At 37.0% G+C, this 27832-nt stretch overlaps 1 protein-coding gene across 1 annotated transcript; it reads right to left on the bottom strand.

The window, feature by feature from the left end:
• Window positions 1–306: 306 nt before the first annotated feature.
• Window positions 307–27429, bottom strand: LOC116163092 (apoptotic protease-activating factor 1). The gene is made up of 11 exons (XM_031476936.1): window positions 27421–27429; window positions 27089–27328; window positions 21520–21725; window positions 20975–21475; window positions 20394–20928; window positions 20160–20347; window positions 13255–13375; window positions 12369–13204; window positions 6451–7387; window positions 1472–1635; window positions 307–1416 (listed from the first exon to the last, which is right to left on the bottom strand). The coding sequence occupies exons 1-11, from the start codon at window positions 27427–27429 to the stop codon at window positions 1176–1178; spliced, it is 3978 nt and encodes a 1325-aa protein (XP_031332796.1). The 3' UTR covers window positions 307–1175.
• Between the last annotated feature and the right edge of the window lie 403 nt (window positions 27430–27832).

Genomic DNA, 27832 nt, shown 5'->3' with positions numbered 1-27832 from the left:
CGCCCCCGTATAAAAAAAAACTTACTTCGAATAGGGGACAGCATTTTAATTCTTATTAATTTTGGCTTCTAGAATCCAAAACATGTTGCATTTTCTCGATTGGTCCACTACCTACATCAATAGGTCAAAAAACCGATTTATGACTGGAAAAGAACTTTTTTTGTAGATGTTGGTTTGTAGAATTAAAAACGACCAGGATCTTCAAGATTGGACCACTGCACATTTTCCTTTAATAGTCGTGATCAATGTTGAAAATTCTTAGGCAATGTGTTCACTAAAACAAATAGTAATTTGATCAAAACACAATGGTATAAAAAAATTTAATGCAGTAGAAATATGATATGAATTACTCTGGATTATTTCACAATTACTTTCAATTCTCTATATATAATAAAATAGAATTTATATATCTAATGCACAGCTACGACTAACAAATTCACATCACATTATCGTTCATCTTATTACTAAATTACATTATATTTTTATGCACATAAAATGCAACAAGAGAATGAAACAATTCACATTTTAAATGTGATGTAATTTTATCTTCATAGTTAACATTTGTCCATTTCATTATTGAATTAAGACTAGTTTTATTTAAATAATTTAATTATTTATGTAGTGGCTGAAAATAAAATTAATGGTTAGATGGAAGTGTATATTAAATATTGCAAACCTTAAAAGTAACAATAAATAGTATTCTTTATGTACTATACAAAAAAAATTATTTTGATAACAAATTGAAAAGTAAAAAATATAAAATGTTATTAAAAGTATGCAATTATTTATAAAACGTTAAAACTTGTTAAAGACAACTTATGTTCATTTAAAATATAACAACTTTCATAACAGTTTGAGGATTGCCTCGGCAGTGATGATTACTTATTTATGCGTAGTCAGACTTTGTTTGGTCAATGTGCGTGTGTAAACTGATTTAGCTATTCAAAAATAAGAACTGATTGGAGATCATGTTTTGAGAAACACTCTCGAGTTGAATGACTACATTTTTTCTACATTTAAGTTTACAAACTTAAATAAACCTCAAACAAAAAATAGTATATTTCTTTATAAACGTAAACCTAAAGTTACTATATAACAATATGCGCCTATCAGAAACATTATGCAATTTCATATTACACAAAATACTAATTAATACAATCACAATTTTTTTAAGATTATAATACTTCCATAATATATGGATAACCATTCTGATCAATACTAAAAAATGAAGTAAAATCATACGATGCCGAGATATATGTAGAAAAGACTCCCCGAACTTTTATAACCGAAAGAAGATGCGGCTTCTCAGTCTTCCCTTCTTTGTTACTCCATACACTTAAATTTAAATTGGTCATTGGTGCGCTTAAATCAATCGCTAAATTTCTTCTTTTGACTGAACTGGAACGTCTTCTATATCTACAATGTGGAAGACCGTTGTAAGAAATGTTACAAAAGCCACTGAATACCAAACCTATTTAAATTATTGTCGGATAGTTTTGTTAAATCCCACCAGGCTATTTGGTCGCCGACACTAATTAGAATTAAGGCAGGTGATGGAGAAAACAACAAATAACGCACAGAAGATTTGTGTAATTGCAGCGTGCCCAATATGGTTTTTGATTCTACGCTCCAAATCTGTAATAGAAACAACAATCATTTCTGTAACAAAACTGATATCCAATTTGAACATTTGCCAAGAAGTTCTAGTTTCACTTAAAGGGACAATCGATATACAGTTTAAAATGTTGGCAGGTACACCTACAATCAACATATTTTCCTGACCAAGTAGTCCCAAGCGTTGGTGAGACGAAATTTAGTAGGGTACAGTATTAACTGCAAGAGAGCGGTTCAAAAGGGTTATTGAGACCCCAACGTAATATTTCCCTTTACAAACATCTCCTTGGAGAAAAACTTAGAGAGCACTCTGATGTCTGCGGACTTTCAATCAATTAGACCTATAAGGTAAACCAAAGGCAATATAAGAAGGATATTAGGACTCGTCAGAGAGGCTTTGGAGCTCTATGGAATCCCCCTCCTCTGCATCCCGTATAAAATTCTAATGAAAAGTTCATATTACCCGGCTAGTCTCAGATGAGAGGATAGTTCCCAGAGCTCCCATGGATGAAACTACTTTCTTCTAACATGGAGATCGATCAAAATAACAAACCAGAGGGAGCGCCCCAGGATACCTCAATGTTGCAGGTCCCCAAGACTCAACAACAATCTAAACCACGGAAGCGCATCACCGGCGTGGAGCAAAAAAAGAGAAAGAAGGTCAGGATGGTCCAAAATGCGCCAACGGACATTTCCAAACCATCCACCTCCCGTGCTCCAACACTGACCCAGAGCAGGGTCCTAGAGCTAACTCTGGCCAGGCGGGAAAACAGGTAGGCGGAGAGTAAAAGAGGCACTATTCCACTATCGTGGGAGACTCTAGGAGAGACTGCACACCAAAGGTAGTGTACCAACTCTATTGTGGAGTAATTTGAAAAGGTATGCTCTGAGGACTGCAACGACGCCCTATAACCAACACTCATGGTGCTGGGCGCACAAAAAGCAGAACAAAAAACGCTATATAAAGATGGTAGGAGGCGTCAGAGGGAGTCATGGAAGAGTTCTTGCAGCTCTATAGAATCCACCTCCTCTCCATCTTGCCTAAATAAAATTCTAATAAAAGTTACATATAATACCCATCCAGCCTCAGATGAGAGGAGGTTCCTACATGGACAACCTCTCAAAGATAGCCAAGGTACTAGAGAAGCCCACTTTCCCAGGGCCACCACTGCACCATACCCCAACTGGTCAGAGGTAACCCCCTTCATTCCGACGGAGAATGACTGGGCAGTTACCAGTCAAATGGTGGATGTGGCAAGGATGACCTGGTCCACCTAGTGAGAATATATATGGAGTGTATCGCTTTCATGTGAAGGGAGATAAATGTCTTTCTCCCCAAACCTGGCACCTAAAGCATATCGCCCAATCACTTTGATGTCTTTTCTTCTTAAGACACCAAAGACTGATTAGAGTCACCTCCCCTTCCAGCATCCTTAGGTCCATTTCACGTGTGGGATGGTTCGAGTGGGGTTGGATAATTTTAGTTAGGAAGGTAATACAAAGGGGGCCTAGGTACAAGTGGACCCTGTCCAGTGTCCACCCTCCTATCATATCTTCCATGTTATCAATAATCTCTTGAGGGCTCCTCCTCTTTTTCTGTACCCTAAGTTCTGCTTGTAAACCACCAGCCCAGTTTACCTCGCTGTCTCCTTGTTGTGATTGTTTCAACGTCATCATATCCTTTTCGATTTCTACCCTCATTTCTATACCATCCAATCTATTGTTTAATCTTCCTCCTATTTCTTGATGGTAGCGGCTAACTTTAAACTCTTCAGCACCGCCGTTAGCAGTATATGGTCGGTGTTGATCTCCGCTCCTGGAAGCCCGTGCGCTTACGTTACACCATTTGTGTATTTGTCGTCAACTATTATAATTTGACAAACATTTTCTTTTCCCTGGAGAACTCTATAAGCCTTTCTCCTCTTTCATTTCGATCTAACCGCCTTATCGCTCTAACGTAACCTAACCGCATTTTGACAACCTAACCTAACCACGGTGTTGACATCGACATATAATAAATAACAATGCATGTGCCAATGCTTTGCACGGATACTGCAGGTGAGAGAGAAGGGAAAACTAAGAGGGCAAGCTGTCTCTTACGGTTACACATCTGATAGGTTCTTTCAACAGAAGAGATCGCATTCAAATTAAATTGAAAGAACCAATCAGATGCGTAATCGTAAGAGACAGCTAGTTTTCCCTTCTCTCTCACCTGCAGTATCCGCGCTTATCCCTAACCGCAATGTAACCTAGCAACGCATCTTGACTTAACGTAACCGGCCCAAATACCCAGCGCAGCGCAAACACTTAAACCGCGATATCTCGTTCATGGGCGCAAACCTCTCAATCTAACCTAATTGATGAGCGACTCAGAATTTCAGAATGGAGTTAGAAACCCCAAGTCCTTAAACCTCTGAATACCAAATTTTGACAAGATCCCAGGGCTGTAGTTAGAGGGGGGCAAAAGCGGGCTTAGTCCGCTCTTGAAAATTGCTTAATATGATGCAATTTAGCATGCTCATAATGATGATCTAATATGAAGAAAATGGCGCTACATTTACTTTTATTCCAAGTGGCCATGTATCAAATTTTATTTAAATGCCCAATGGTTATATTTCTTCCAAAGGTTCCAATCGCCCTTTGTAGGTACTTTCCTTTGACAATTCACTCTTAAGATGTAAGGAATTATACCTGATCACGACAAGTGATCGAGGTGGAAGACTATCGTTAGTATAAATTAATTCCTTTCGTTGAGACCTTTCATTAGAGTACCATGAACTAGTTTTACTCCCCCCCCCCCTTCTGTCCGTACTTTGATAAGAGGACAGAAAGAAGGGCAGTAGTTTGTAGAAAACTGTTCCTTTCGTTGAGACCTTTAAGTAGATTACAATGAGACAAAATTAATATTTACCCCCCCCCCCCTCAGGTCCCGTCGCTCACTGATCTCGAAAGAGTTGCACGGGAAAGTTACAGTTTGTACAAACCACCTTATTTCGATATGAGACCTTTCATTAGAATACCATGAAGGGTAGAACATGTGTTTACCCCCCCCCCCCTTTTTCTAAAGTTTAACTTGGCACCACTAAAGGCATGCGTATGCAAAATCTGAGACCAACTGGTTGTCGTATGTAAAAGTTATGCACGTTTTACTTTCAAAAACAGCATCTTAGGAAATAATTCGTGGGTGGGGGGGAGGGGGGTCCTTTTAGACCGCGAAATTTGATGGCTGTCTGGCACACCTTCAAGGTATAGGCTACCTACTGCATTTCCAGGACTCTAGGACCATTCCCCTAGAAGTAGTTCAAAATGGTAGAAGTGGGTCTGGACAGACAGACAAAACGCGAACAATAGCACGTTTTTCTTAAAAAATGCGCTAAAAATACCTAGTCGAACGTTGTATTTATTCAATAAATGATTTTTAACATTTTTAACATATTTTGGCATTTGTTTTACACTGTTCTTGTGTATTTTTAAAAATGTTATCCTCCATGAATGTATAACGATGTCTATGTCAAAATACTTGATCGCAGACAATAAAATTATTATTATTATTTTAAAAAACGCTTGTTGAATAATCTACCGTTTTCACAATAAGTAGGTATACGGGGTCAAGTATAAAAGTTCTCGGACCTAACCACATTTTCTTTAAGGAACGTCCTGTATGCTTTAATGCAAACAAACAGCATATTAAATATTCTTTTTAAAACTACAGCTTTCCATGGACATTAAAAAAAGATTCAAGCGATTCACAAACATGCAACAAAAATTCAAAAAGATTAAAAAAATATTTTTTAAGATTAAAAAAGGTCCACGTTTCCAAAAAATACAAATAATTTCGCAAATTTTTTTATAAAGACCTCGTTTTATTCTTTTTGAATTTAATTTAAAAAATGTGATTAGATGCGATAACTTTTTTACCTGACCTCGTATACTAATAAAAATGAAGTTGTACAGCGGGTGGTATTTATGCAGAATGCGGCAAATTATTATTTCGCCTGCCCGCTCTGTAGATTTATTGGCCTGCTCTTGGTAATCAATCTGGCTACGGCGCTGACAAGATCGGGCGGTAAACAACAGAGATTTCAAATGGGACACCTATCTTGAGAATGATGCGACAACGATGGGAGTTCATGGGTGCCTTTGGAAAGCTCTCGACCTAACCTAACCGCGGGCCTGATCTAACCTAACAAAAAGTCGTACTACGCATGCGCAGTAGTTAATACCTTATCTGTGGAGCAATTTGATTGCGATTTTTAGGTAGGTTCTCCAATAAAAGTAAACAAGATGAAAATGCCAAAAGTCGTAAGCACCTAAGATAGTTTCCTCCCCAAAAATGAAGATACAAACGTAAAATACACCCATTTTTGGAGGAGACTATCGATATACTGGTGTCGGTCATGATCATAATTTTGTGGCGATCTTACTCCATTATTAGCTGGGAAGACCCCCGTAATTAATTGCACTATGCAGGTTTTTAAATTAGACTTCATTTGCTCGCTTTGCTCAAAAATTTAAGGAACTTCACATAAAGTTTGGTTTTTGTCACAATCTGCAATTGTTTTTATGTGCTTTATCTACAGAATGATTAATTTAATAGCAATTAACGTTAATATTCCCTGTTAATTTCATCCTAATTGCTAGTCGTCGCAAGTCCTCCCTCCAGCAGACCTATGAAAAGCAAAAGTATAACAAAGAGGTATGAACAAAAAACAAAGATGAAGATATAATGAAAAGAGATGTTTAAATAAGGTATAAGGAAAGAAGTGAGAGGAAGGTATCTACCCCTACATTTTACAATCATAAATAAAGTTCAGTCTGAATAAAATCTTAACTTACCACAATATTGCCATTGTCATCCCCCAATGCCAAAATCTTTCCATTATGAGAAAAACGACAGCACCGCAAGGGCCTCTCCCACAGTCTTTCTTCATTTAAAGTGAAACTGTTTTCACTTTCAGCTACCGAGTAAATTTCAAAACAACCATTGTCAAACGTTATGGCTAAATTCGATTGATCCGATGATATTGTAGCCATAGTTACAACGCCATTACTCCCACTCTTTTGCGTTTTCTCTCCGAATAGAATCGTATACGACGCATCTTCATCCCATAATTTAATGACACGATTTTTGGCCACACTAAGAAGCTTGTTGAATTTTTTTATGTAGAAGCATTGCACTATTGGAATAACGGGTAACTTATTGTTACTAAATTCTGTTAAATATGGCGGTTGCATTAAACAAACGGCACGATCGGCCACGAACATAGTTATCCAACCATTCTTCGCCGCACCCACCAATACGTAACACGTGGACGGCAAATTTTTCGCGTGCTTCTCTTGCAGTGACGGATGGACGGTACTAAAATACTTCAGAAACACAACTGAATCGTGCAACTTCATCAAAGTCTCTGAATGTCGATTTTTGTAATCAAACTCGATTACATCCCCGCTTATCAAGCCAATTGCAATTTTATTCCCGCACAGCGAAAAACGAACCACATTAATTTTGGCCGGTAGCGTTTCCGATTCGATAATCAAATTAAAACCGTTCATTATTTGGACCTTGTTCGCTGTATTAACGACCGCTATTCTGGGAATTCCGGACGTAGCGTTCCAGTAGCAGTCGAATATCGGTAACAATTTCGGCGTGTCTTTTGTTGGCGTTGTCGGTTGTATATGCCACTGTTTCACGGTCTGATCATCCGAGCCCGACAATAAAATATGGACGGCTTTTTTGGAATCGTCATAAAATGTATCAAGACACACGACTAACCTGCAAAAATAAAGCATTTATTAAGTGTAAATCGGGGAGACTGTTTAAGAATAAGCACAGAGTCGGTTGATTTTATTTGAATTTGCTTTTCCGTATTTGTTGTTCCTTTTAGAATTTGCGTATTTCGTTCAATTTAGATTTAATGTAAGACACTTGTGGTCAAATTTGCGTATTTTGTAAAAGGATTATATTGTACTACTTCTAAACAACTCCGGCCTTGTCATTACCACCACATGTGCATTTTTTTAAGCTAATTAACTTTTGTCTGATACCAAAAGTTCTTATCGCAATTTCAAAGAAAATGTTCATCTGGCGCTAACAACAAGGTCGCAGGTGTTTCCAAGTATTTCGGCGTGGGTGGGAACGAAGAAAGAGATTGTGTTAATAGTGGGGTGTTTCGTTAAATACTAGAATCAACGATTAAATTAGGCTGTTTCGCGACGGTTGGAAAGCGTGCACGTTTTTCTTTGAAATGTTCACCGTAGATGCTTCTAATAAAGAAAAACATAGAGCACATAGCTATGTTCTTTGGGAAGTATTGATCAATGCATGGAAAATGCGCCTCACGTTACTCGCCTTAGGGCGAAAACCTTTTTACTTGTTTACGTTGTATGTTCCTTCCGGATATCCACATAAAAAAATTAAATAGCACCTAGTGTGCAGAATAGAATAGTGAGACTGAAATGAATTGATTTGGATATCAAGATTTTGTAGATTCTAGACGCAATTTGAAAGGGGGACGCAGCTGTTGCTGATTTTGACTATCCTTCAATAATAAACTGGCACCTTATGCTACGAGTAAAGATGACGCTTTTTGCAAGATAGATTCTACAGGAGAAATACTTACGTACATCCTACCTGTATGTCAAGTGAGTCAACACATTTTGCAGACTAAACCTATATGGATTTTCAAAATATTACTAAAACCAAGCCGTTTGGCAAACCTGTCATCTGTTAGTAATTTGAATAAAAACGGCGAAGATTTTAATGAATCATTAGAACACTCTTATAATCTTGGAAAATGGCGGATATTAATCTTGAGAAAAGCAATGAATTTTAGAAAAACGTGGTGGGATTGGAGAACTTGAGTGAAAGGACGATGAACGAGAGTAACTTGAGAAACACTTTAGGAAAACTTGAGAGGAAGATGGGAAGAATGTTATGCAAGGGTGAAGGAAAATTTGAAGAGCTTGATATGAGCATGGGTTAAAAAAGATTGAAGAGGAAACTGAGAAATAAACGTGCAAGTAGTTTGAAAAGAACTTGGGAGGAGCTTGTTGGATTTTACAGAAGAAAAGTGAATCACACACTGTAACTTTTATACAGTTTTTAAACGAACTCACCAGAAAGTATCTCCAACCAATCCTCCTGGGATTGGTTGCCTGAAAGAAGAAATCACTGACCCAACTAATCTATCCCGAAAAAATTCACAGTTCCCTAACCAATTTGAAACAACATAAAGTCTTCAAACGTACCTGAGGGGAGCAATGCATTTTAAGATGAATTTGAGAAGAAATTTTGGGAATTTGAGGGGAACCTGAGGAAATGTAAAAGATCTTGAAATAACTTAACAGAAACCTGATGATGCCAGGCACGCTTTATAGAAGCTTATAGGTAAGCTGAAGACAACTTGAGGAATTTAAAAGAAGCTTGAGGACATGAGGAAAATTTAAGGAGAATTTTAGAAGGATTTGATAGGAAGTTGAAGAAAATTAAAGGAGCACTTACAGAGAAATTGAATGATATACAAGGAGAACCTCAAAGAAAATTTAACTTGAAAGGAGCAATGAATTTTAGGAAACTTGATGGAACATAGAGAAGAATTTGATGCGATGTGAGGAAAGCTCAAGATGAAGAGGGGAAAATAAGGGAGCTTTAAAAAACTTTTTTGAAATACTTCAAAGGAAATTACGAGAAGTTTGAGGGGAACATGAAGAGAATTTGAGAGCTTGAAACGAACTTGAAACAATTTATTGACTTCAAAAATGCCTTAAAGTAAAACGATAATAAACTGAGATACGTTTGTTTCATTACTCTGTTATGTCATATTCTGAAAACTTCTTATTTATTACAGTTCTTGCTTAATCTGTTGTTGATTTACTACAAGGGAAATTTTTTAGTCAATAAATTGTGTCATATGGCACTATACAGGTTTTTTTTTGGGAGCTTTAGTTAAACGTTTCTGGGAAAATAAAATAGGTAGGTTTTTGAAAATTTGTACTTAGGAGTTACGCTGAAGGCCGAATCGGTGTAAAATATTTTCGTTATTTTAAATAGCAATCCCAATTTATTATTGGATTTTTGGATTCTACGTGAAATTTCAGTTCTTTTGATGCCCATATGTCGATATCTGCCATTTATGGTTTTTAAGTTTTAAATTAAAAAAAACTGAGTTTTTGGACTTTGGACTTCCATAAATTTGGATCTCCATAGGGGCGGTCTTACGCAATTTAACTTTTTTTTAAGTAGGTACACTAAAAGAAAGCTGTATTCATTCTCTATGCACTGATAAAAATGGGTTGCCATGACTATAACCGTTTTCAAGTAATCAATTATCAAGGTACCATCTGTATCCGCCATTTTTTTTTCATACTCAAAATAACTTAAAAACCATAAATGGCAGATATGGACATGTGAGTATCAAAAGAACAGAAATTTTACGTAGAATCCAAAAATGCAATAAAAAATAGGGGTTGCCATTTAATATAACGAAGTTACTATCTACTTCCGGTGTTTCCGGAAGGGTGGCCATTTTGAAAATATTTTACATCGATTCGGTCTTTAGAGTAACTCCTAAGTACAAATTTTCAAAAACCTACCTATTTTACTTTCCCAGAAACGTTCAACTAAAGCTCCCAAAAAAACACCCTGTATACGAAAACTATTCAGAATTACTGTTCACATGCGAATTGTATTCCATTTAAAAAAATTAATGCAAACTCCTGCGCGAGACACCCTGTATATAAAATGTTTAATGCAATACGCGCACAAGTAAAGAAAGCTTTGTGTATGGCTTCTTTATTACACTTATCTGTTAAGAAAAAAAACCCTGATTGTAACTACAAATTGATGTAAACAAGTATAAATTGTGATTTGTGCACAAATCTTGTGCAGTTAAAGCGCATTTTTTTAACAGAAATAGCTTTTGTTTTGAGATCACCAGCAATGGATATATTTCTTGCAGACGTCTCAATCGTCCTTTGTCAGTACCTTCTTCCGACAATCCATTCTGAAGGTATAAGGGAATATGTACTAAATGTAATTTATTATTGTATTATTTATTAATATCTATATCTTGTTATACTTATTAAAATACTATTGTTAATAATGTATGGCTTGGCCATCAATAAATATTATTATTATACCCGATCACGATAAGAGGTCGAGGAGGAGGGCTATGGTTGGTAGAAATTAATCCCTTTCGTTGAGACCTTTCATTAGAGTACCTACCATGAAGGATAAAATTAGTTCCACTCCCCCCGCCCCGTACTTTGATAAGAGGGCAGAAGTAAGGGCAGTAGTTGGTAGAAAACTGTTTCTTTCGTTGAGACCTTTAATTAGAATGCAATGAGAGATAAAATTAATGTTTAACCCCCCCCCCCTCCACCCCGTCGCTCATTGATCTCGAAAAAGAGTCACACGGGAAAGTTATAGTTTATACACACCAATTCATTTCGTCATTTCGATGAGACCTTTCATTAGAATACCATGAAGCGTAGAACATGTGTTACCCCCCCCCCCCCCGTATGTAAAAGTTATGCACGTTTATTTTCAAAAAAAGCATATCAGGAAATAATTCGTAGGGGGGGATGCCTTTTAGACAGCGAAAGTTGATGGCCGTCTGGCAAACCTTCGAGGTATACGCTACCTACTGCAAAAAATTCCAGGATTCGAGGACCATTCCCCTAAAAGTAATTCGAAACGGCAGAAGTGAGTCCGGATGGACAAAACGCAAACAATCATTTAGATACAACTGGACAATGTCTATGTCAATGTTTTTGTTCACCAGACAATAAATTATTATTATTATTATTATTATTATTATTAATAGCACATTTTTTTTAATTCTTACAAAATGCGCTAAAAATAATCCTGAATAATTTCATCTTCATTTGGGGTATGAAACTGCACTTAAGCGCATTTCCGAAAGGTCATGTAACTGACTATGTGTACAAAGGAAAATAAGTTATGGCATAAATACTCTAAAAAAAACTTAGCATTGCGCAGTCTGTGCACGCACACCTGATATGTAACATATGTGATATGTTTACCTTTACTAGAACAATCTTTGATTAAAATTTCAAAAAATAAGTAAGAAAGTTTGCGCATGCGCACATTTAATTATTACAATATGCGATATGCTTGTCTTTATTAAAAGCATTCGTGGTTAAAATTTCAAAAAAATCTCCATAAATAAGAAAGATGACTTTGTGCGCGCATCTGATTTTTACAATATGCGATATGCTTGTCTTTCTTCGAAGAATATTTACTTAAAATTTCAAAAAATATTTATAAATATAAAAGTTCACCTTATGCAGTTTACGCATGTGCACCAAATCGGCAAGATTTTTCTGCAAAAAAAACAAACTAAATATCTTGAAAACTGTAGGAGTAATTAAGGCCTTGGACGGACGGACGGATAAAGTGGCCACAATAGCGCTTTCTAACATGAGTTGGAAAATGCGCCAAAAATACCTGAACTATGATTCCATGAATCCTTTACGCATAACTTGTGCCTGTTTTGGTTTTCTTTGCTTGTATTTTCTGATTGAACTGTTACTTTAAATTAAATTAATTAATTAATATGAGCTGGTCCTTACTAGCACAAAGTAATGCTTTTTTTTTGCTTTGGTCTCACTAGTGCTCCAAATGACACTGGACAGACTGAGAGAATTCGATCTGCTTTATACTTATTTCTTAGAAATATTAAAAGTAGCCTTTATCTTTAATATGTTTCTCGCTTATTAATGAAAGAACTTACCCTTTATTGTTTAAAATTTCTTGAATAGTTTTTGCGGTACTGATGTTCCATATACGAATGTAATGATCTGTCGATCCAGCAACCAAGTACATTCCGTCATCGGTTACAGCACCACATAAATAGTTTGTTTGTCGGTTATCCAATTCCTTCATTGATGGATCGGTTATGTTAAGTCCGGATTGATTCCATGTCCACATTGTTATTGTATTTTTATTTATGGCGATTAGTGCACTGTCATAGTCGGGTACGATAAGTAGCGAATTGATAGTAACTCTATTAAGTAGCTGAGATAGGTACTCTCCATTTTTGGCATTATATATAAATATGATAGAATCACAGCAAAATATAATTAGACTATCATCACCCGAAAACGTAACACAACTAACCGGCGTCCCACGTCCGTGAATAGTGCAAACAACGACAGGCTCCTCGGCTACATTCCACACAAACACATTCCCGCTAAAGCAACCCGTCACTATATCATTTTTCGAATGATTAGCGTAAGCGGCACATATAACTTTATCCAGCTGCCCATCTTTCGATATCCTGCAGGTTTTACTACGATCAATTCGATCCTGTCGATTATTCTCGTAAAAATTTTGCCAGTAACTCTGTTTTGTACGCGGCGACGGTATGTGATCATTAAATCCGTTTTCATCGTAAATTTCGCCGTTACTATTACGCAAAACCACCCCGTCGAGATTCCAAATTTTCACGCAGCCATCTTCAGATACAGAAAGAAACCCGTTTCCGTCGGGACAAAAACGAAGGTGTAAAATGGTATCCGTATGGCCCGGAAATACGTAGAGTTTGTGATTGCGCGATTGCTCCCACAACTAGAACATATAGTTAATAATTTCGTTGGGAGTTGTGAATAACGGTATACATTTATGTCTCCATTTTTCATGCCGACTAATATTTGGTCTACGTCACAAGTGAAGCATGCTGCTGACACGTCTTGTTGCAGATCGAGAGTGTGGGTGAAGTATACGTTTTCTTGTGATGATCTGAAAAAATATTGTTAATATTGTGGTCCCTCTGTACAGTATGGATCAAAGTAGACATTCTCTTATGAAAACTCAGCAGACCATCCACTCCCACGTTACATATTAAGTCGCGTGAGAAATCATTTACCTTTAATAACACAAAAGGTGCCATGATGGAAATTAAATAAATTCGAGAAAGGCTCTCTACCGATCAAACAGCCTGAGATAACCAGACTTACTCATAAAATTTGAGCCCAGGCAGACGTGAGTTTCTATAATAAAGCATTTAATTAGGTTCATTCTCAACAATTTTGTCAAATTTTTGTGTCTACACACCGATAGGGTCACCTCTCAAAGGTTACCTGTGAGGTCCACCTGTCAAAATACCTCTAAATCCACACCTACAGGTCTACCGTTCATCTCGGCTGGTTAAAAATGTTTGACAACCGCCGACCGAACTTTCACCCAGCGTTCCCCAAGCGCCATGACGGCGAACTTAATGCAAATCAACAACCCACCCATTCCCGAGATAGTGTACCTCGAGGCGGTGGAATTTGACATTTCTCCATTCTGAAACGCCCTTTCCTAACTGTCCCTAATGAAAAATCACCCCTAAAACGGCGACCACCATCGCGAATGTGGGGGGGAGGACAAATTGTTTCGTAGATCCGCTCGCTGTGAATGTTCAAACTTGCCGCTTTACGACAAAACATCGTCGCTCGTGTCTTCTCTTGCCTCCAGCACCGCTCCAACTGTATATAACAAGTATATACAATTGTGCCCAACTCTGCAGATAAAGCGCATTTTTTAAAACCGAAATAGCTTGTTTTGACATCAGCAATAGATATATTTTTGGCAGACGTCTCAATCGCCCTTTCTGAGTACCCTCTTTCGACAATCCGTTCTTGAGGTATAAGGGAATATCACACGATAAGAGGTCGAGGAGGAGGGCTATGGCTGGTAGAAATTAATTCCTTTCGGCGAGACCTTTCATTAGAGTACCATGAAGGATGAAACTAGTTCCCCCCCCCCCCCCCTCCCTCTGGCCCCGTCGCTCACTGATCTCGAAAAAGAGACGCACGGGAAAGTTATAGTTTGTATAAACCAATTTATTTCGATAAGACCTTTAATTAGAATACCATGAAGGGTAGAACATGTGTTCCCTCTCCTCTCCACCAAGTTTACCTGACGAATGCACGAATAAGATGCCGTAAGGAGGTGTAAAGAAGGCATGATGGAACTGTGCAGATAGTACGATGAATGTATGCAGTAGGTATGACGGAGATGGAAAAGCAGAACAAAGAAAACCGGAGACACATGGCGTGTGTGAGATGTAAAGACAAGGGAACAAGGGCCGCATACAAAAATTGACGGAGAGGTGAAAGAAGCATGAATATGCTGCAGATGTGCAACAAATGGGGGATAGGAGGGATGGAGATTCAAAGGGAGTGTAAAGGTTTGAAGGAAGCTTGCAAACATATGTGGGAGACCTGAAGAAACCACAAAAAAAAAAGCAAAAAAGGAATGCTGGAAGAATGTGCGAATTAGAGATGGGTAGTAGTTGAGTGGGTGAGGGTGAGAGATAGTAAGAAAAGGACGATTTTAAGAAAAAGTAAAAAAGTTGTACAGAAAGGGCGTGCACAAGGTGTCTGTAAAGAAGGCGTAATGGAAGTTGAAGTCAAGAATGATTGATCTTGATGTGAAGGAAATGCAGGGAAAGAGCGAGAAATGATTAAAAGAAAAAGAAGGCGAAAAGAAATTAAGAAAAAGTGAATAATTTGTGGAAAAAATGTTGAAACATGTTGGGAGAGAGGGAGGGGGAGTGTGGAAACCTTGAAAGAAATGTGCGCAAGAGCGCGAGAGGTCAGGCGGGAAGACGGCGGAGAGAAAAAGAGGCAGAGGTTGGATGACTCAACAACTGTCGATAAAGAAGGGCAAACCACAGCCCCAACCACAGGGGCATGTCGTAAGAGTGGAGCAGTAGCTACAAGCAAACTCAAGGTAGCGATCATAGATACCAATAACCCTCTGGGTAGACACACGACTAACCAGGCAGATGTGGTTCAAAATCACTCGACCAAGGTTCTTGACCACCATCTGTTCCCCCTAAAAGGCGCTACTTTAACACCAACGTTCAAGGGTTGGAGGTACTCGAGCGAGATCCTAACAATATCGTGCGAGAACAACCATTTCCTTGAGTGGTTGGCAACCTCACACAAGACTGGACACCTAAAAGTAGTGCAGGAAGACTGATGAGCTGGTGGCGGTCAAGCGACGCTTGGAAGTGCGCAATTCTTGGACAAAGGTAGGCAGCTGGTGTCTCTTCCGCACACCCATGAGGGGTCAACCCCAAGGGAGGCTGATACTTTTCAGCATTGAGTAAAAGGACCAGGTTAACCTAATCGCCAGGAGAGGGGGAAGGCTCAGTTATGGGTTTTCTTCTCTAAAGGTGAGGGTTAGTAACCCTTGTAAAACCTGATGTGGGGAGTACGTCAGTACACCCACGACCACAACACCAGCAGCTGCTACAGGGGCAACTGCAAGAAACTACAGAAGCATCACCGAGCAGGCCTATGGTTCAGGCGTGGGTAAACCACGGCCCGCCGATAAGTTTTGTTCGGCCCGCTAATATAATTCATAGTTAATACTCCATAGGGCCCACAAGTTACATTTAAAATTCTAATTAATTAATTAATTGGACTTTAATGATTATGTCACACGTGCAGCATCTAGTGGACGCGATCCGAAGCTTCCAAGATGTTTGAAAGCCTAGTTAAAGATGCATTTCTTGTTTCAGAGATATCGCCAGGTATTTTCCAGAATTTTCCTCGCGATATATACCGGGTGGGGCAATAAAACGACACGTGTTTTGGGATTAAGCAACATTTTTAAGCCATATATTGCAACAAATCTTAAGAGCATAAATTTGGATACAAGCTGAATATGGGGATTTATTATCCATGTCTTGTAAATTTTGTTTGCAAAATCGTGTCAATTTTCAGGAGTACTTATTGATTTTTTTAAAATAATTTTTACGAAAGAAAAAATAAATCAAGACCAAAAGGAAATAGATAAATATTGATTTCTTGAAACATACTTTTTATTTGGATTTTCAAGCGTGGCCCGTGGCGCAAATAAAAATTTTATTTTGGCCCCTTGGCAAAAAAGGTTGCCCACGCCTGCTATGGTTAATGCTTGCTTCAACGTCAGTAACTCACTCCTATCATAATCCAGAATGTGCAAAAAAGAAGAGTAGGAGAAGAGTATGAATCAAGAACACATGATGGAGTGAGGAAGAGAAAACGTGAAGATGTGAGCGAGATGTGAAACAAGTATAAAGATGTAGTAGAGATGCGCAAGAGAAGGAGAAGGTTCAATAAGAATGGCGAGAGTGAAAAAGAGGGAGAAATCACAAACTTTATTTTTTAGGAGCACATACATACTGTATTGAGTATCATTTTTTATTACAAATACAACGTACAGTACAAAAAAAAACAAACTCTGTTGTTTTCAACAGGATGGTGCATCTGCGCACAACTGTCTAATGGTGTGAGAATACCTATCAGACAAATATCCTGGAAAATGGAAAAATTTGTCTGATAGGTATGGCGTTGTGCGTGAGTGCACCATGCTGTTGAAACCAACAGTTTTCAACTTTTGTTTTTTTTAACCGTACATCAAAAATGCTACTCAATACAGTACTTACTTTTTTGTGAGCCATATAAGTTGATAGTTTCTCCAAAATGAAAAGTTGTATTGAAAATCTCTCATCACTGTCTGGTAAAGCTGGAATAGTTGCAATGAGAAAATGTTTTTAATTTTTGTGCATCTGTTCAAATAAGATCAGAAAAAATAGTAACAGCAAATTTAGGTTTTTCTAACATATCTTCGGAAATTATCGGAATTTTCAGGTTTTCTTTACTGCATGATAATAACCTTTTAATTGCACAACTTTGCCCTAATTTGATCATGGTTTCTGAGATCCCCACGATAAACATCCTTATTTTGAACACAATATAATGCATTAGGGACATCAGTCATATCTCAATATACAGTAGGCGCTCGAAAGTCAGGCATTGAGCGACTCAGCTTATCCATTCTATAATCTAAAATTTGCGTTCCCGTTCTGTCCTTGACAGAGAATCCGCGCATCATTTTGTTTTCATTGGCGCCTGTCTGCGTAAAGTGCTTAGTAGTTGCCCGTACGAGTCATTGCTTAGGCAAGATGGCGAAGTTTTCTACGTACATTAGTACTCTGTTACTGATGATAGATTTCCGACATTGTACAGGGTGGCCAACTAAGAATGCGAGGTACTGTATCTGAGAATCTATCCATCGTAGAGGCTTGCGGTAAAAAAATTTATCACTAAAACGGCCACGAGAAAAACCTGGAAAATATTTTTAAGTTTTTGAAATGACCGCTTGGGGGCGTAACTCCAATCTGGAATCTCAAAAAGTGATGTTTCTGTGAATTCCGCTATATTAACCTAACCAAAAAATTTCCGGTCTTTGAAGTCGACGATAATCTGAACAATTTTTGTTTGACAATTTTTCCTATATCTCTAAAAGTGAAGTGGTGGGGGGTATTCAAAGCTTTCCGTAAAGAACACCCTGTATCTTCGAAACGGCTGAACCGATTTAAACAAACTCGGGGTAGTTCAAAAGAGCTACTCTTGAGCTACAAATATTATACTATTTGAAGTTTTGTTAGTTTCACATATCACCGCTTGAGGGCTTTTTTCAACATTCCGACAGAAATAGTTAATTTTCTCAAACAAATTAAATGCATTGGTTCGATTTTTTTTTCATGAAAAAGTAGCTAAACGATGCCTAAACAAGCTCGCGAAAACAGCATCTCGATATCTTGAGATATATATTTTTATGGCCAGCATTTCGAGAATTTACTGTGGCATTAAAAGCTTCCTTTTTTAAATCGATCCACCTTAGTGCCACAAATTATATAATAAAAATAATTCCGAAAAAATTAGCTTAAAAAAATAAAATTTTGAGGGTATAAAATTTTCTTTGGCATGAATTTTAGGTTAGGAACAAGATATTGAGATGCGGTTTTCGTGAGCTTGTTTAGGCATCATTTAGCTACTTTTTCATAAAAACAAAATGAAACCAACGCATTTAATTTTTTTGAGAAAATTAACCATTTCTGTCGGAATGTCGAAAAAAGCCCTCAAGCGGCGATATGTGAAACTAACAAAACTTCAAATATTATAATATTTGTAAATATTATAATATTTGTAGCCGAAGAATAACTCTTTTCAATTAATCCGAGTTTGTTAAAATCGGATCAGCCGTTTCGAAGATACAGGGTGTACTTTACGGAAACCTTTGAATACCCCCCACCACTTCATTTTTAGAGATAAAGGAAAAATCGTCAAACAAAAATTGTTCAGATTATCGTCGACTTCAAAAACCGGTTAGGTTAATATAGCGGAATTCACAGAAACATCACTTTTTTAGATTCCAGTAAAGTCACTAGATATAGAAAGTACCGCAATCATCCGCCATTTTTGGGCAAATTTGCTGCCAACTTAAAAAAATTGACAAATAAAATCTGAACAGCTGTCATTTTTTATAACCTAACTTCATAGTACTGTCATGTTTTATAAAAATATATACAGATATCTCCAAACAGATGGAACAATCCCTAACATTAAAGTTACTAGAATCTGGTAACTTCCGCCATTTTTGGGCAAAAATCATGCGTTCTCTCTCTAACACACGAGCCCAATGGATTGCGGTACTTTATATATTTAGTGACTTTAGATTCCAGATTGCAGTTACGCCCCCTAGCGGTCATTTCAGAAACTTAAAAATATTTTCCAGGTTTTGCTCGTGGCCGTTTTAGTAATAAATTTTTATACTGCAAGCCTCTACGATGGACAGGTTCCCAGATACCGTATCTCGCATTCTTATTTGGCCACCCTGTACATATAAGAAATAAAAAAAATGCTCAATGCCCCATACAAACTCACTAATCCGACATAGATGAAAAAACCTGCGTGCCGGATTACCAAGGGCCTACTGTACAGGGTTCCCCAAAAGTCTTGGGACATGGTTATAAGTTTCAAACGTGAAGAAAAATCTGAAAATTATGGGATCAATAAAGGCCTATAAAAACTATATTTTAGATGGTTTAAAACTTTCATACACAGGGGAGTTTTCTAATTTTTAGGGGACGATAACCCTAATATTTTTAAATTACAACCCCTGTCAAGTTTCACTTAATTTTAAAAAGGAAACACATCCCCATAAGGTTTTTAATTACTTTTAAAATAAGGTCAAACTCGAGGGGGGCTTATAACTCTGTCCCGGGACTTTTGCAGAAGCCTGTACATTCATATATTTTTTATTTATTTAACGTTAGGTCAAAACCAAGAGATCGCTCCATAAGTAGCTATCTAATAACAGGTTATCGATTAAAACAAAAGTCAGGTTATTTCCACTACTTGGAACTCGATAAATGGCTGGGCCAATTTTCATGATCTTTGATTTGTTGGGTTTGTCTGTGCTATGAATAACAGAAAAAAAATACATTTTGGCATACATTTTAAAGAAGCGAGTTCAATTGAGAGAGAAGAGCGAGCAACCTTAAGACAAACACACACAATGGCGTACTTGTGCGAGGTGAGGCGGCGCATCCGCCAAAATTGAGCTTATTTGGACGCATGTAACAAATCCGCGCGAAGTGTCGGATAATACGAACATAAACGTTAATTAAGAGGATTGTTAAAAATGGACAAATACTGTAAGAGATAGAAAATTTATTTTTCCTTTAAATAATACCTACTGTAATTGGAGATACAGTGACTGAGGCTGTTCCTTAGCTAGCACCAAAGCGGCATTATAGATGGAACTATCCTTCGGCTGTCCCAATCCACACTGAATTATGTCCATGTCAGAATATTTATAAAGATCGTGCCCCCTCGCTTTCACAAAGTTAATATACTCGCCCAGTTTTTTAAGAAGTACTTCGTCCTGTAGAAAGTAAAGAGTATTTAAATGAAAACGAATCGATACTCACGTTTCGTGTAATGTAATTCTTATAAAGCTGATAGTCCCTTAATAAATCTGCGGTGCCGATCGCCTTGATTTTAGCACCAATAAATTTTAAATCGAAATATACGGAAAATTCGTTGTAACATTGAGCATGCTTTAAGTGATAACCTAAATACTGATATATGTAATTGTCATTGGGTAAATTAGCAAAATTGTCATTAGAAACCCGTTTATATGATGAGATCAATTGTTTATGTTGAGCAACGAGAGCGTCGGCGCTAAGTTTCTCTTTAAGATATGCCAGAAATAAGTCGTGTACCCCATATACGTAAGTCTTTAACTCTTGATTGTAATAAGACACAATGAGCGATTTGTTTTGTAATTCTTGCATTTTTTCGTGAACGTCGTGCAAGTCGTCCAAATTCCATATTATTTGCATTACTTGCGGCGTTATATTTACGTCTTCGACAAACACCGAGAACTTAAAGTACAATTTTTGCATTTCCGGACTCAAGCGTTCAATACAGATGCTGATCGTGTCAAATAGTTGCCTTTTTAAACTGAAAAAATTCGGCTGTAACGCATGTGAAATTCGCAATTACTTACTTATAGTCTTTGTTTGTTAGCTTTTTAATGTAGTAGTGCCAAGATTTCAGACTGTTAAGTAGGTCCTCTTTGCAGGGTTCAAATAAGGTTCCAATTAACGAAATAAGAATGGGTTCCCCTTTACATAAATTGTGAAGCTTTTCTGCTAAAACCGGCAGTTTTTTCACTTCAGTGTTCAGGGACTTGGCGAACAACTCGAGCGTTTCCTTTTGAGTAAAACCGCCTTCGACCTTAACATATACACTGTTATTGCCAACGATTATGTCTTTGACTTGCGTCGTAATGAGCGTTTTACAGCCCACATCAAACGCCTCGGTTGCTTCGCGCAGCAAAACGTTATCGAGTATTAGTAAAGCTTCACGAAAGTTGGTAAACATGTTCTTAAGTGAATGTTTTAACACCTCGATCTCAAAGGAGGAGTCATCGTGACTCGGGGGAATCGAAACCGGCCTTAACTTTTCTGTTTTTTGCCTCGAGTCATTTTGCAGTCTTTCTAATAGCCTAAAACGATCGTCAGTTTTGATACAACCAGTTGAAGTACTTACAGTGTCATATGTACAGGTAACTGATCAACTTCTTTAACTTCCCCTAAATTAATCCAAAATACTCTATTCCTAAAATAATGGTGTAACAAATCAGGATCTTTTACGGCGGCGGCGGCCAAACAGGATTTTCCACTTCCTGTCATTCCATACAGGATAATTCTCTGGCATGGTTCCAATTCCTCTAAATGTAATTGAAGATTCTGTAACTGAAATACAAGCAATTGCTGAAAGGTGTGGGGACAAAGAAACAAAACATATTGTCATTCTCTTACACATGCATGGAACATTAATATGAATACTGTATGTATAGTATAAGTAAATTACATGAAGTAGCCTTTATGCACCAGTACACGATAGAAGGAAATGATGATCACTGTAACAATCACATTTTTCATTTTTGATTTAGGAAATAAATAGAGTACTAGGTCGGGTAGTTGTAATTTTTATTCTATTATAGCTTTAGCTCAGTTGCCAAAAAAGACCATGTAGAATTAATTCACAGTATCATATTTTAAGAGTTTCTTCGATGCAGGATGCTGAGTGGTAGGCGAGAGTATAGCCATTTAGCTGTTACTACCAAAAGATCATTGAAAAAAATATATCAAAAATGTTAAAAATGGTTGTATTTTTAGTAGAAGATGGGACCATTTAGATCTATGGAGTGAAACTACCGCTGAGGTTTCATCCACTCCATAACTCAACCCTGAGCTAAAATAATCTGTGAGGCTGGTACCATCCCATGCTAGTTTGCAATTTTATTTCCATTTAACAAATCAGCAAGGCAATTTATTGCAAATATCAGTCTTCTCAGACAATGACCACAAATTCAAGGTTGCAGGATTCATTGTGTACACCACATTAAACATTCACTGCATTCATTTTACCTTACACTTAAATGACAATTTGTGGAACTGACATTGAATAGTGTTGTGTAAATGCAGACGTTATTTTGGCCATAACACCAGTAGTAATAATGGAACACCCTGTTTGTATTTTGAAGTGCACATCTTGGTTGTTTACAAATAAACACAAAGTTGGTTTATTTTACTTCAATTTTGATCTCAGTGTTGTTTTTCCTTTTCGAAAATTTGTGAAGTTGTAATTCTAGGAAAAATTGAAAAGGATAATTCGTGTAGTTGCGTTGTCTTCCGTATTTAAGGAAACGCCACTTCCACCAGAAAATAACTCCTTCCTCATGAATTTTCAAAAAAATTGCAGATCACAATTAGATTCAATAACCTTAAGCGACGACGGAACGCGCCAAACGTCCCCATTTCTCCTCATGAAACGCGTAATTCTTTGTAACACCTGCATCTTTTCACAGTGATAAAACAAGGGTGTTAATTTTGCCTTCTTACGGCAAACTACCAGATGTAACTTTACTTCTAACCTATCTAAATTGAACAGACAAAGAGAAAATGGGGCTTTTTTCTTTCGCGACGATTGGGAGCGTGTACTGAGTGACCCAATAAGACTGTTCCTCGGCCATATCTCGGGAACCGTTCGTCGTATGCCTTATGGGTAAAACAAATTATTAGGTAAATCGGTATTGAAGAATCACTTGAAAATATAAATATAAGTTCTAAAAATGACCACCAGAGGGCGTAACTGCCATCTTAAATTTTAAAATTGCATTTTCTTTAAATTTCGCATAATAAACTACAAATTTTTTTTACATTTTTAAAGAGAACCAGTTTATCTATCAATTTCGTAAAAAAAAGATGGTGTGGGGCGTTCAATTGTTTTTGCAATAACCTGCTCTAACTTCTTAACGGTTTGACCTATTTTAACAAATTTAGTGTTGAAATTGGGCAATAAGAATCAACTAAAATATAGTTGAATTCTTCCCCGCCAGGGGGCTAGTTTTGACACCATGACCCAAAATCCTAAAAAAATCAAATGGAATGATGACTTTTTCATTTTGAAAAAGTAGCCAAATAACACCCAAAGAGGCCAATGAAACACGTTTTTCAAAATCTCGTTCCTAACCTCAAATATTGGGAAAATGAGATTAATGGATCTTTGAAGGCCAAGGATCTCGCGGTAAATTTCCTAAAACTACTAAAAATTAGCTACAAAATGAATAAGATGTTAAAGAGGCAATTATGAGTCTAAATCATTAAAAAATATATATCATCAGAACTTTCATGTTGCTCCAAAAGGATTAAACTTAAACGCATCCTGAACTTTAATATTATAGATACCTATAATCGAGGGTATATTACAGTTAGTTTACTGAATTCTTTTTATAATAATGGGCTGTGGCTCTAAGAAGAACCGTTTTTTAATAAAACCCATGAAAGGTAAAAGAAAGTGATCTAATGGCGACCCAAGTATTCAAAATGGCCTCCGTTATTTTGGAATGTAAACACAGCAATAATTTACAAATCATGGCTGTTATTATTTTATAATGCATCGTGTTTCATTTGTTTAATTTTCCAATGCCTACCTAAACGTGTAGGGCGCTTTTTCAAACTTTCGCGCAATCGACACATACCAAAAATACGTCAAAAGTAAATTTAAGATACAATTGAAGCATTTTTATTTAAGTACTGGTATTTAAAAGCGGAAGGCATTTACCCTGAAAGGAATGTTAAATATGGTGTACTTCTGGAATATGCTGGAATCGAAAGCCTATCTGCGCGAAGGAGGTGTACAGCAATGGCATTCCTATATAATTTGTGTAACAACTTAGTGGATTGTCCAGAATTGATTCAGCAGTTAAAGTTTCATGTGCCTCGACAGCAATCCAGAAACAATATTACGTTCTTCTGTCCTAGAGTGAAATCATACACTTTATTAAGATCCCCAATACATTTCATGTGTGACACATTTAATAAAATTAGTAATGAATGTGATATATTTACCTGTAGTAAGAACTATATTCTAGAAATAGCGTCTAAATAATTCCTAATATCGTTGCGTAGGTACTTTATTTTCAAATCATTTGTTTTTTTTTATATTCTTTGTTTCTGCTGAGTATTTTTTTAAATGTTTATTTGTTGTTCTCACTTTTAGCGTTTATTACTAATCTAAGATTAATAACTTTTCTTTATGTATTTTCGCCTTTGTCCTGTAAATGGGTGTTCCTGTTGGGCAAATAAAGCATTATTATGGTCGGTGTTTCTTGTGAGAACTCAGGTCTAGCATGGTTAACACTAATCGCACAGATTAAAATCAAGTAACGATTAGTGTAGTATTATAATTATTATTAATCTCACGTACCCAATATTTGAGGTTAGGAACGAGATTTTTAAAAACGGTTTTCACTGGCCTCTTTGGATGTTATTTGGCTACTTTTTCATGAAAAAGTCATATCATTCCATATGATTTTTTTGATTTTTTTTAGGATTTTTGGTCATGGTGTCAAAACTAGCCTCCTGGCGGAGAAGGATTCAACTAAATTAACTATATTTTGGTTGATTCTTAATCGGTCCAACCGTTAAGAAGTTAAAGCAGGTTATTGCAAAAACAATTGAACGCCCCCCCTCCCACGCCACTTTTTGTTTTTGAAATAACTGAGATTTTTTTACGAAAATGATAGATAAACTGGTTCTCTTTAAAAATGTTTAGTTTATTATGCGAAATTTAAAGAAAATGCAATTTTAAAATTTAATATGGCAGTTACGCCCTCTGGTGGTCATTTTTAGAACTTCAAAATATTTTCCAGCGATTCTTCATGACCGATTTACCCAATAATTTGTGTTACCCATGTCATACGACGAACGGTTCCCGAGATATGGCCGAGGAACAGTCTTATTGGGTCACCCGGTACATTTCCTCTAACTTTTTCGGCCAGTCAGCATGTTTATGTGTCTTGAAGCTGTTAGCGATTTTGGTGTAGGGGGAAGAGTGAAGCAGAGACAAACATCAAATGAAGAAAGAAAGCAGACGAATACTGGAGGTAGAGGAAGAAGAATCAGACATAAGCACAAGTAACCGAGAGGAGGAAGAGGGGACAGGAAGCAGCGCAGGGAGAAGACAACAATAAAAAGAGGAGGAACAAGGGGGAAAAGAGAAGGGATCGAGACCAAAGGATAGGGACATCGGAAACTAATGAAAGCCCTAAGAAGAAGCTATCACCAGAAAGCAGTTCCCTCTAAGGCAGATATTCCAGTGGCGAAGCTGTGACCCCACCCATTCGGGTCGGAAAAAAACAGTTAGCCCACAACCTCCTCAATTCAGAAAATCCACCACATTGTTTGGCATGGCAACAAAAGTAGTGGAGAAGCACCCTTGTTAATGCCTATCAGGTACGCATCCCCACGACAGTTGACTACATCCTGGAAGAGGCGGCGACGCCACGCATATGCCAAATTATCAAGTTCTAAGTGCGCCTGAATATCGCAAAATTGTTACGACCAGATTATTCGATTATAAAAAACTGTAAGTAATTAAGATTTCTTATTTAATTGTCCATCGAACGCTTGCATGCGTGGTACGTGTAAAAACGGGTTCTGAATGCCACTTTTTCTTCCAGAGTTATTGCTTCATTTATTTATGATTCGAGAACAATTTTTTGTATTTGTCAATTAATGAACTGCGTGTTTAATCGAACCCTAAATCTGACCCTGATAGAGTTTTCATGTCATTTTTTTTGCAACAAATAAATAAAAATAAACAAATAAAATATGAAACTTTCCAATAAAAATTTAAATTATATTATTGAATAACCATTGCAAATCTGGTTTGACCGGTCATTTGTGCTATGATTACTGTAAAAAAATAAAGACATTGGAATCAGCTAATGCGACGAATGGCCTTGTATTTAATTAAAAAAACAAATGAAATGGAGCAGTAATGATTATCATTAAGAGATACAGGGTGTTTCATCTATAAAAAATGTTAAAACTTAAATTCCAATGTCGTTTAGGATGGTTTTCAATATCTCCTTCACAATTTTAGACGAATTGACTGGACATGCAAAATTTAGTAGGCATCCTATACAGGGTGTTTTTTTGGGACTTTAGTTAAACGTTTCTGGGAAGTGAAATAGGCGGCTTCTTGAAAATTTGTACTTAATTGCACTGAAGGCCGAAAAAATAGGAATTGCCATTTAAAATGACGAAGTTACTAGATACTTGCCACCATTTTGAAAATATTTTACATCGATTCGGCCTTCAGAGTAACTCTTAAGTACACATTGTCAAAAACTTAAATATTTCACTTTCCCAGAAACGGAAGCTCCCAAAAAACCACCCTATATATCTAATATTTAAATTTGTGTAAATAATGTATGATGCTGTAGAGTTAATTTGTTAAAAAAAAGCAAAACTCTAGTCCTATAAAACCGAAGAATGATGTTAACAGTGATTTGCTCTACAGACTTACGACACTTCAAAAAGTTAGGGTTTGGAACCCTAGGGGGCGCTAGCTTTTAATACAATGCGTACCACGAAAGCTGAAATGACAAACATTAGAAGATTCACAATCAAATATGAAACTAACCATTTTAATCCAATTCTGATACAAAGCAGCACAAAAATCACAAAGAAAAACACAAATTATAAGATAAACAATTTCCAAAGAGTTTATTTTTTATTTCTCCACCAAATTAACCCGTACTTACCGGTATAGTTCGTCGCACATAATAAGGTGGTTGTCTGGGAACATTCCCTAAAACCAAAGAGTCTTGAAATGCTAGCTGCTCGGTTGTCACATGCAGATCATTTTGATCGTGATTCTCTTGTAATGCTACCGACAGCCAATCGTAATCCTTCTTGAGTACAGATTTGAAATTATCGAAAGCGCGATTGTCTTTTTTGACGACATACTTCAACAAGCTCTCCACAGCATCGGCTCGAGTATTCTAAAAGAAGAAATCGATTAGAAATCACTAATTTGAAGTCGTCACTTTAGTAAATCTTCACTTTACTTACACTTACCTTAGCAAAACCCTACCTTATGCATACTTAACCTTAATACAGAAAAATTCTAAAAACGAAAGTTTACTGACAATCAAGAGAAAATAGATTTCATTATTAATTCACTTAACCGCAAGGGGAAATTCAAGAAAACGGTAATTGAAAGAAACATTTCCAAAGGGGCGTTTAACATTCCCCAGTGCTTCTTTTCCAGGTTTTATACGCCACTAGATTTGTAGATGAGGTCATTTTTACTGTGGTCTTACACGTGAGAAGTTAAGGGAGTGAAAATTGTTTTGAGAAATGAATATCTCCAGCGCTAAAAGAATGCCCCCAAAAGGTAAAGTGCTCGTAGTTTTGTGGGAAACAACAAATGACCCGCCCTGGTAGTTGATATTATTTTCGCCGGGAATTTCATACAGGCTCATCTCGATCAGAGGGCAATTGAG

The sequence above is a fragment of the Photinus pyralis genome, unplaced genomic scaffold (assembly GCF_008802855.1).
Source record: "Photinus pyralis isolate 1611_PpyrPB1 unplaced genomic scaffold, Ppyr1.3 Ppyr1.4_LG2, whole genome shotgun sequence".
Taxonomy (NCBI): domain Eukaryota; kingdom Metazoa; phylum Arthropoda; class Insecta; order Coleoptera; family Lampyridae; genus Photinus; species Photinus pyralis.
Note: the sequence above shows the minus strand (reverse complement) of the source record. Positions and strands in the feature narration are given on the sequence as shown.

What these genes read in the sequence shown, in the direction of transcription:
- LOC116163092 (XM_031476936.1), bottom strand. An exon ending in CTAACAAACAAAGACTATAA is followed by an intron (nt 20,929 to 20,974) that starts GTAAGTAATTGC and finishes GAATTTTTTCAG; the next exon opens with TTTAAAAAGGCAACTATTTG. An exon ending in TCCGACAATAATTTAAATAG is followed by an intron (nt 1,417 to 1,471) that starts GTTTGGTATTCA and finishes TCCACATTGTAG; the next exon opens with ATATAGAAGACGTTCCAGTT.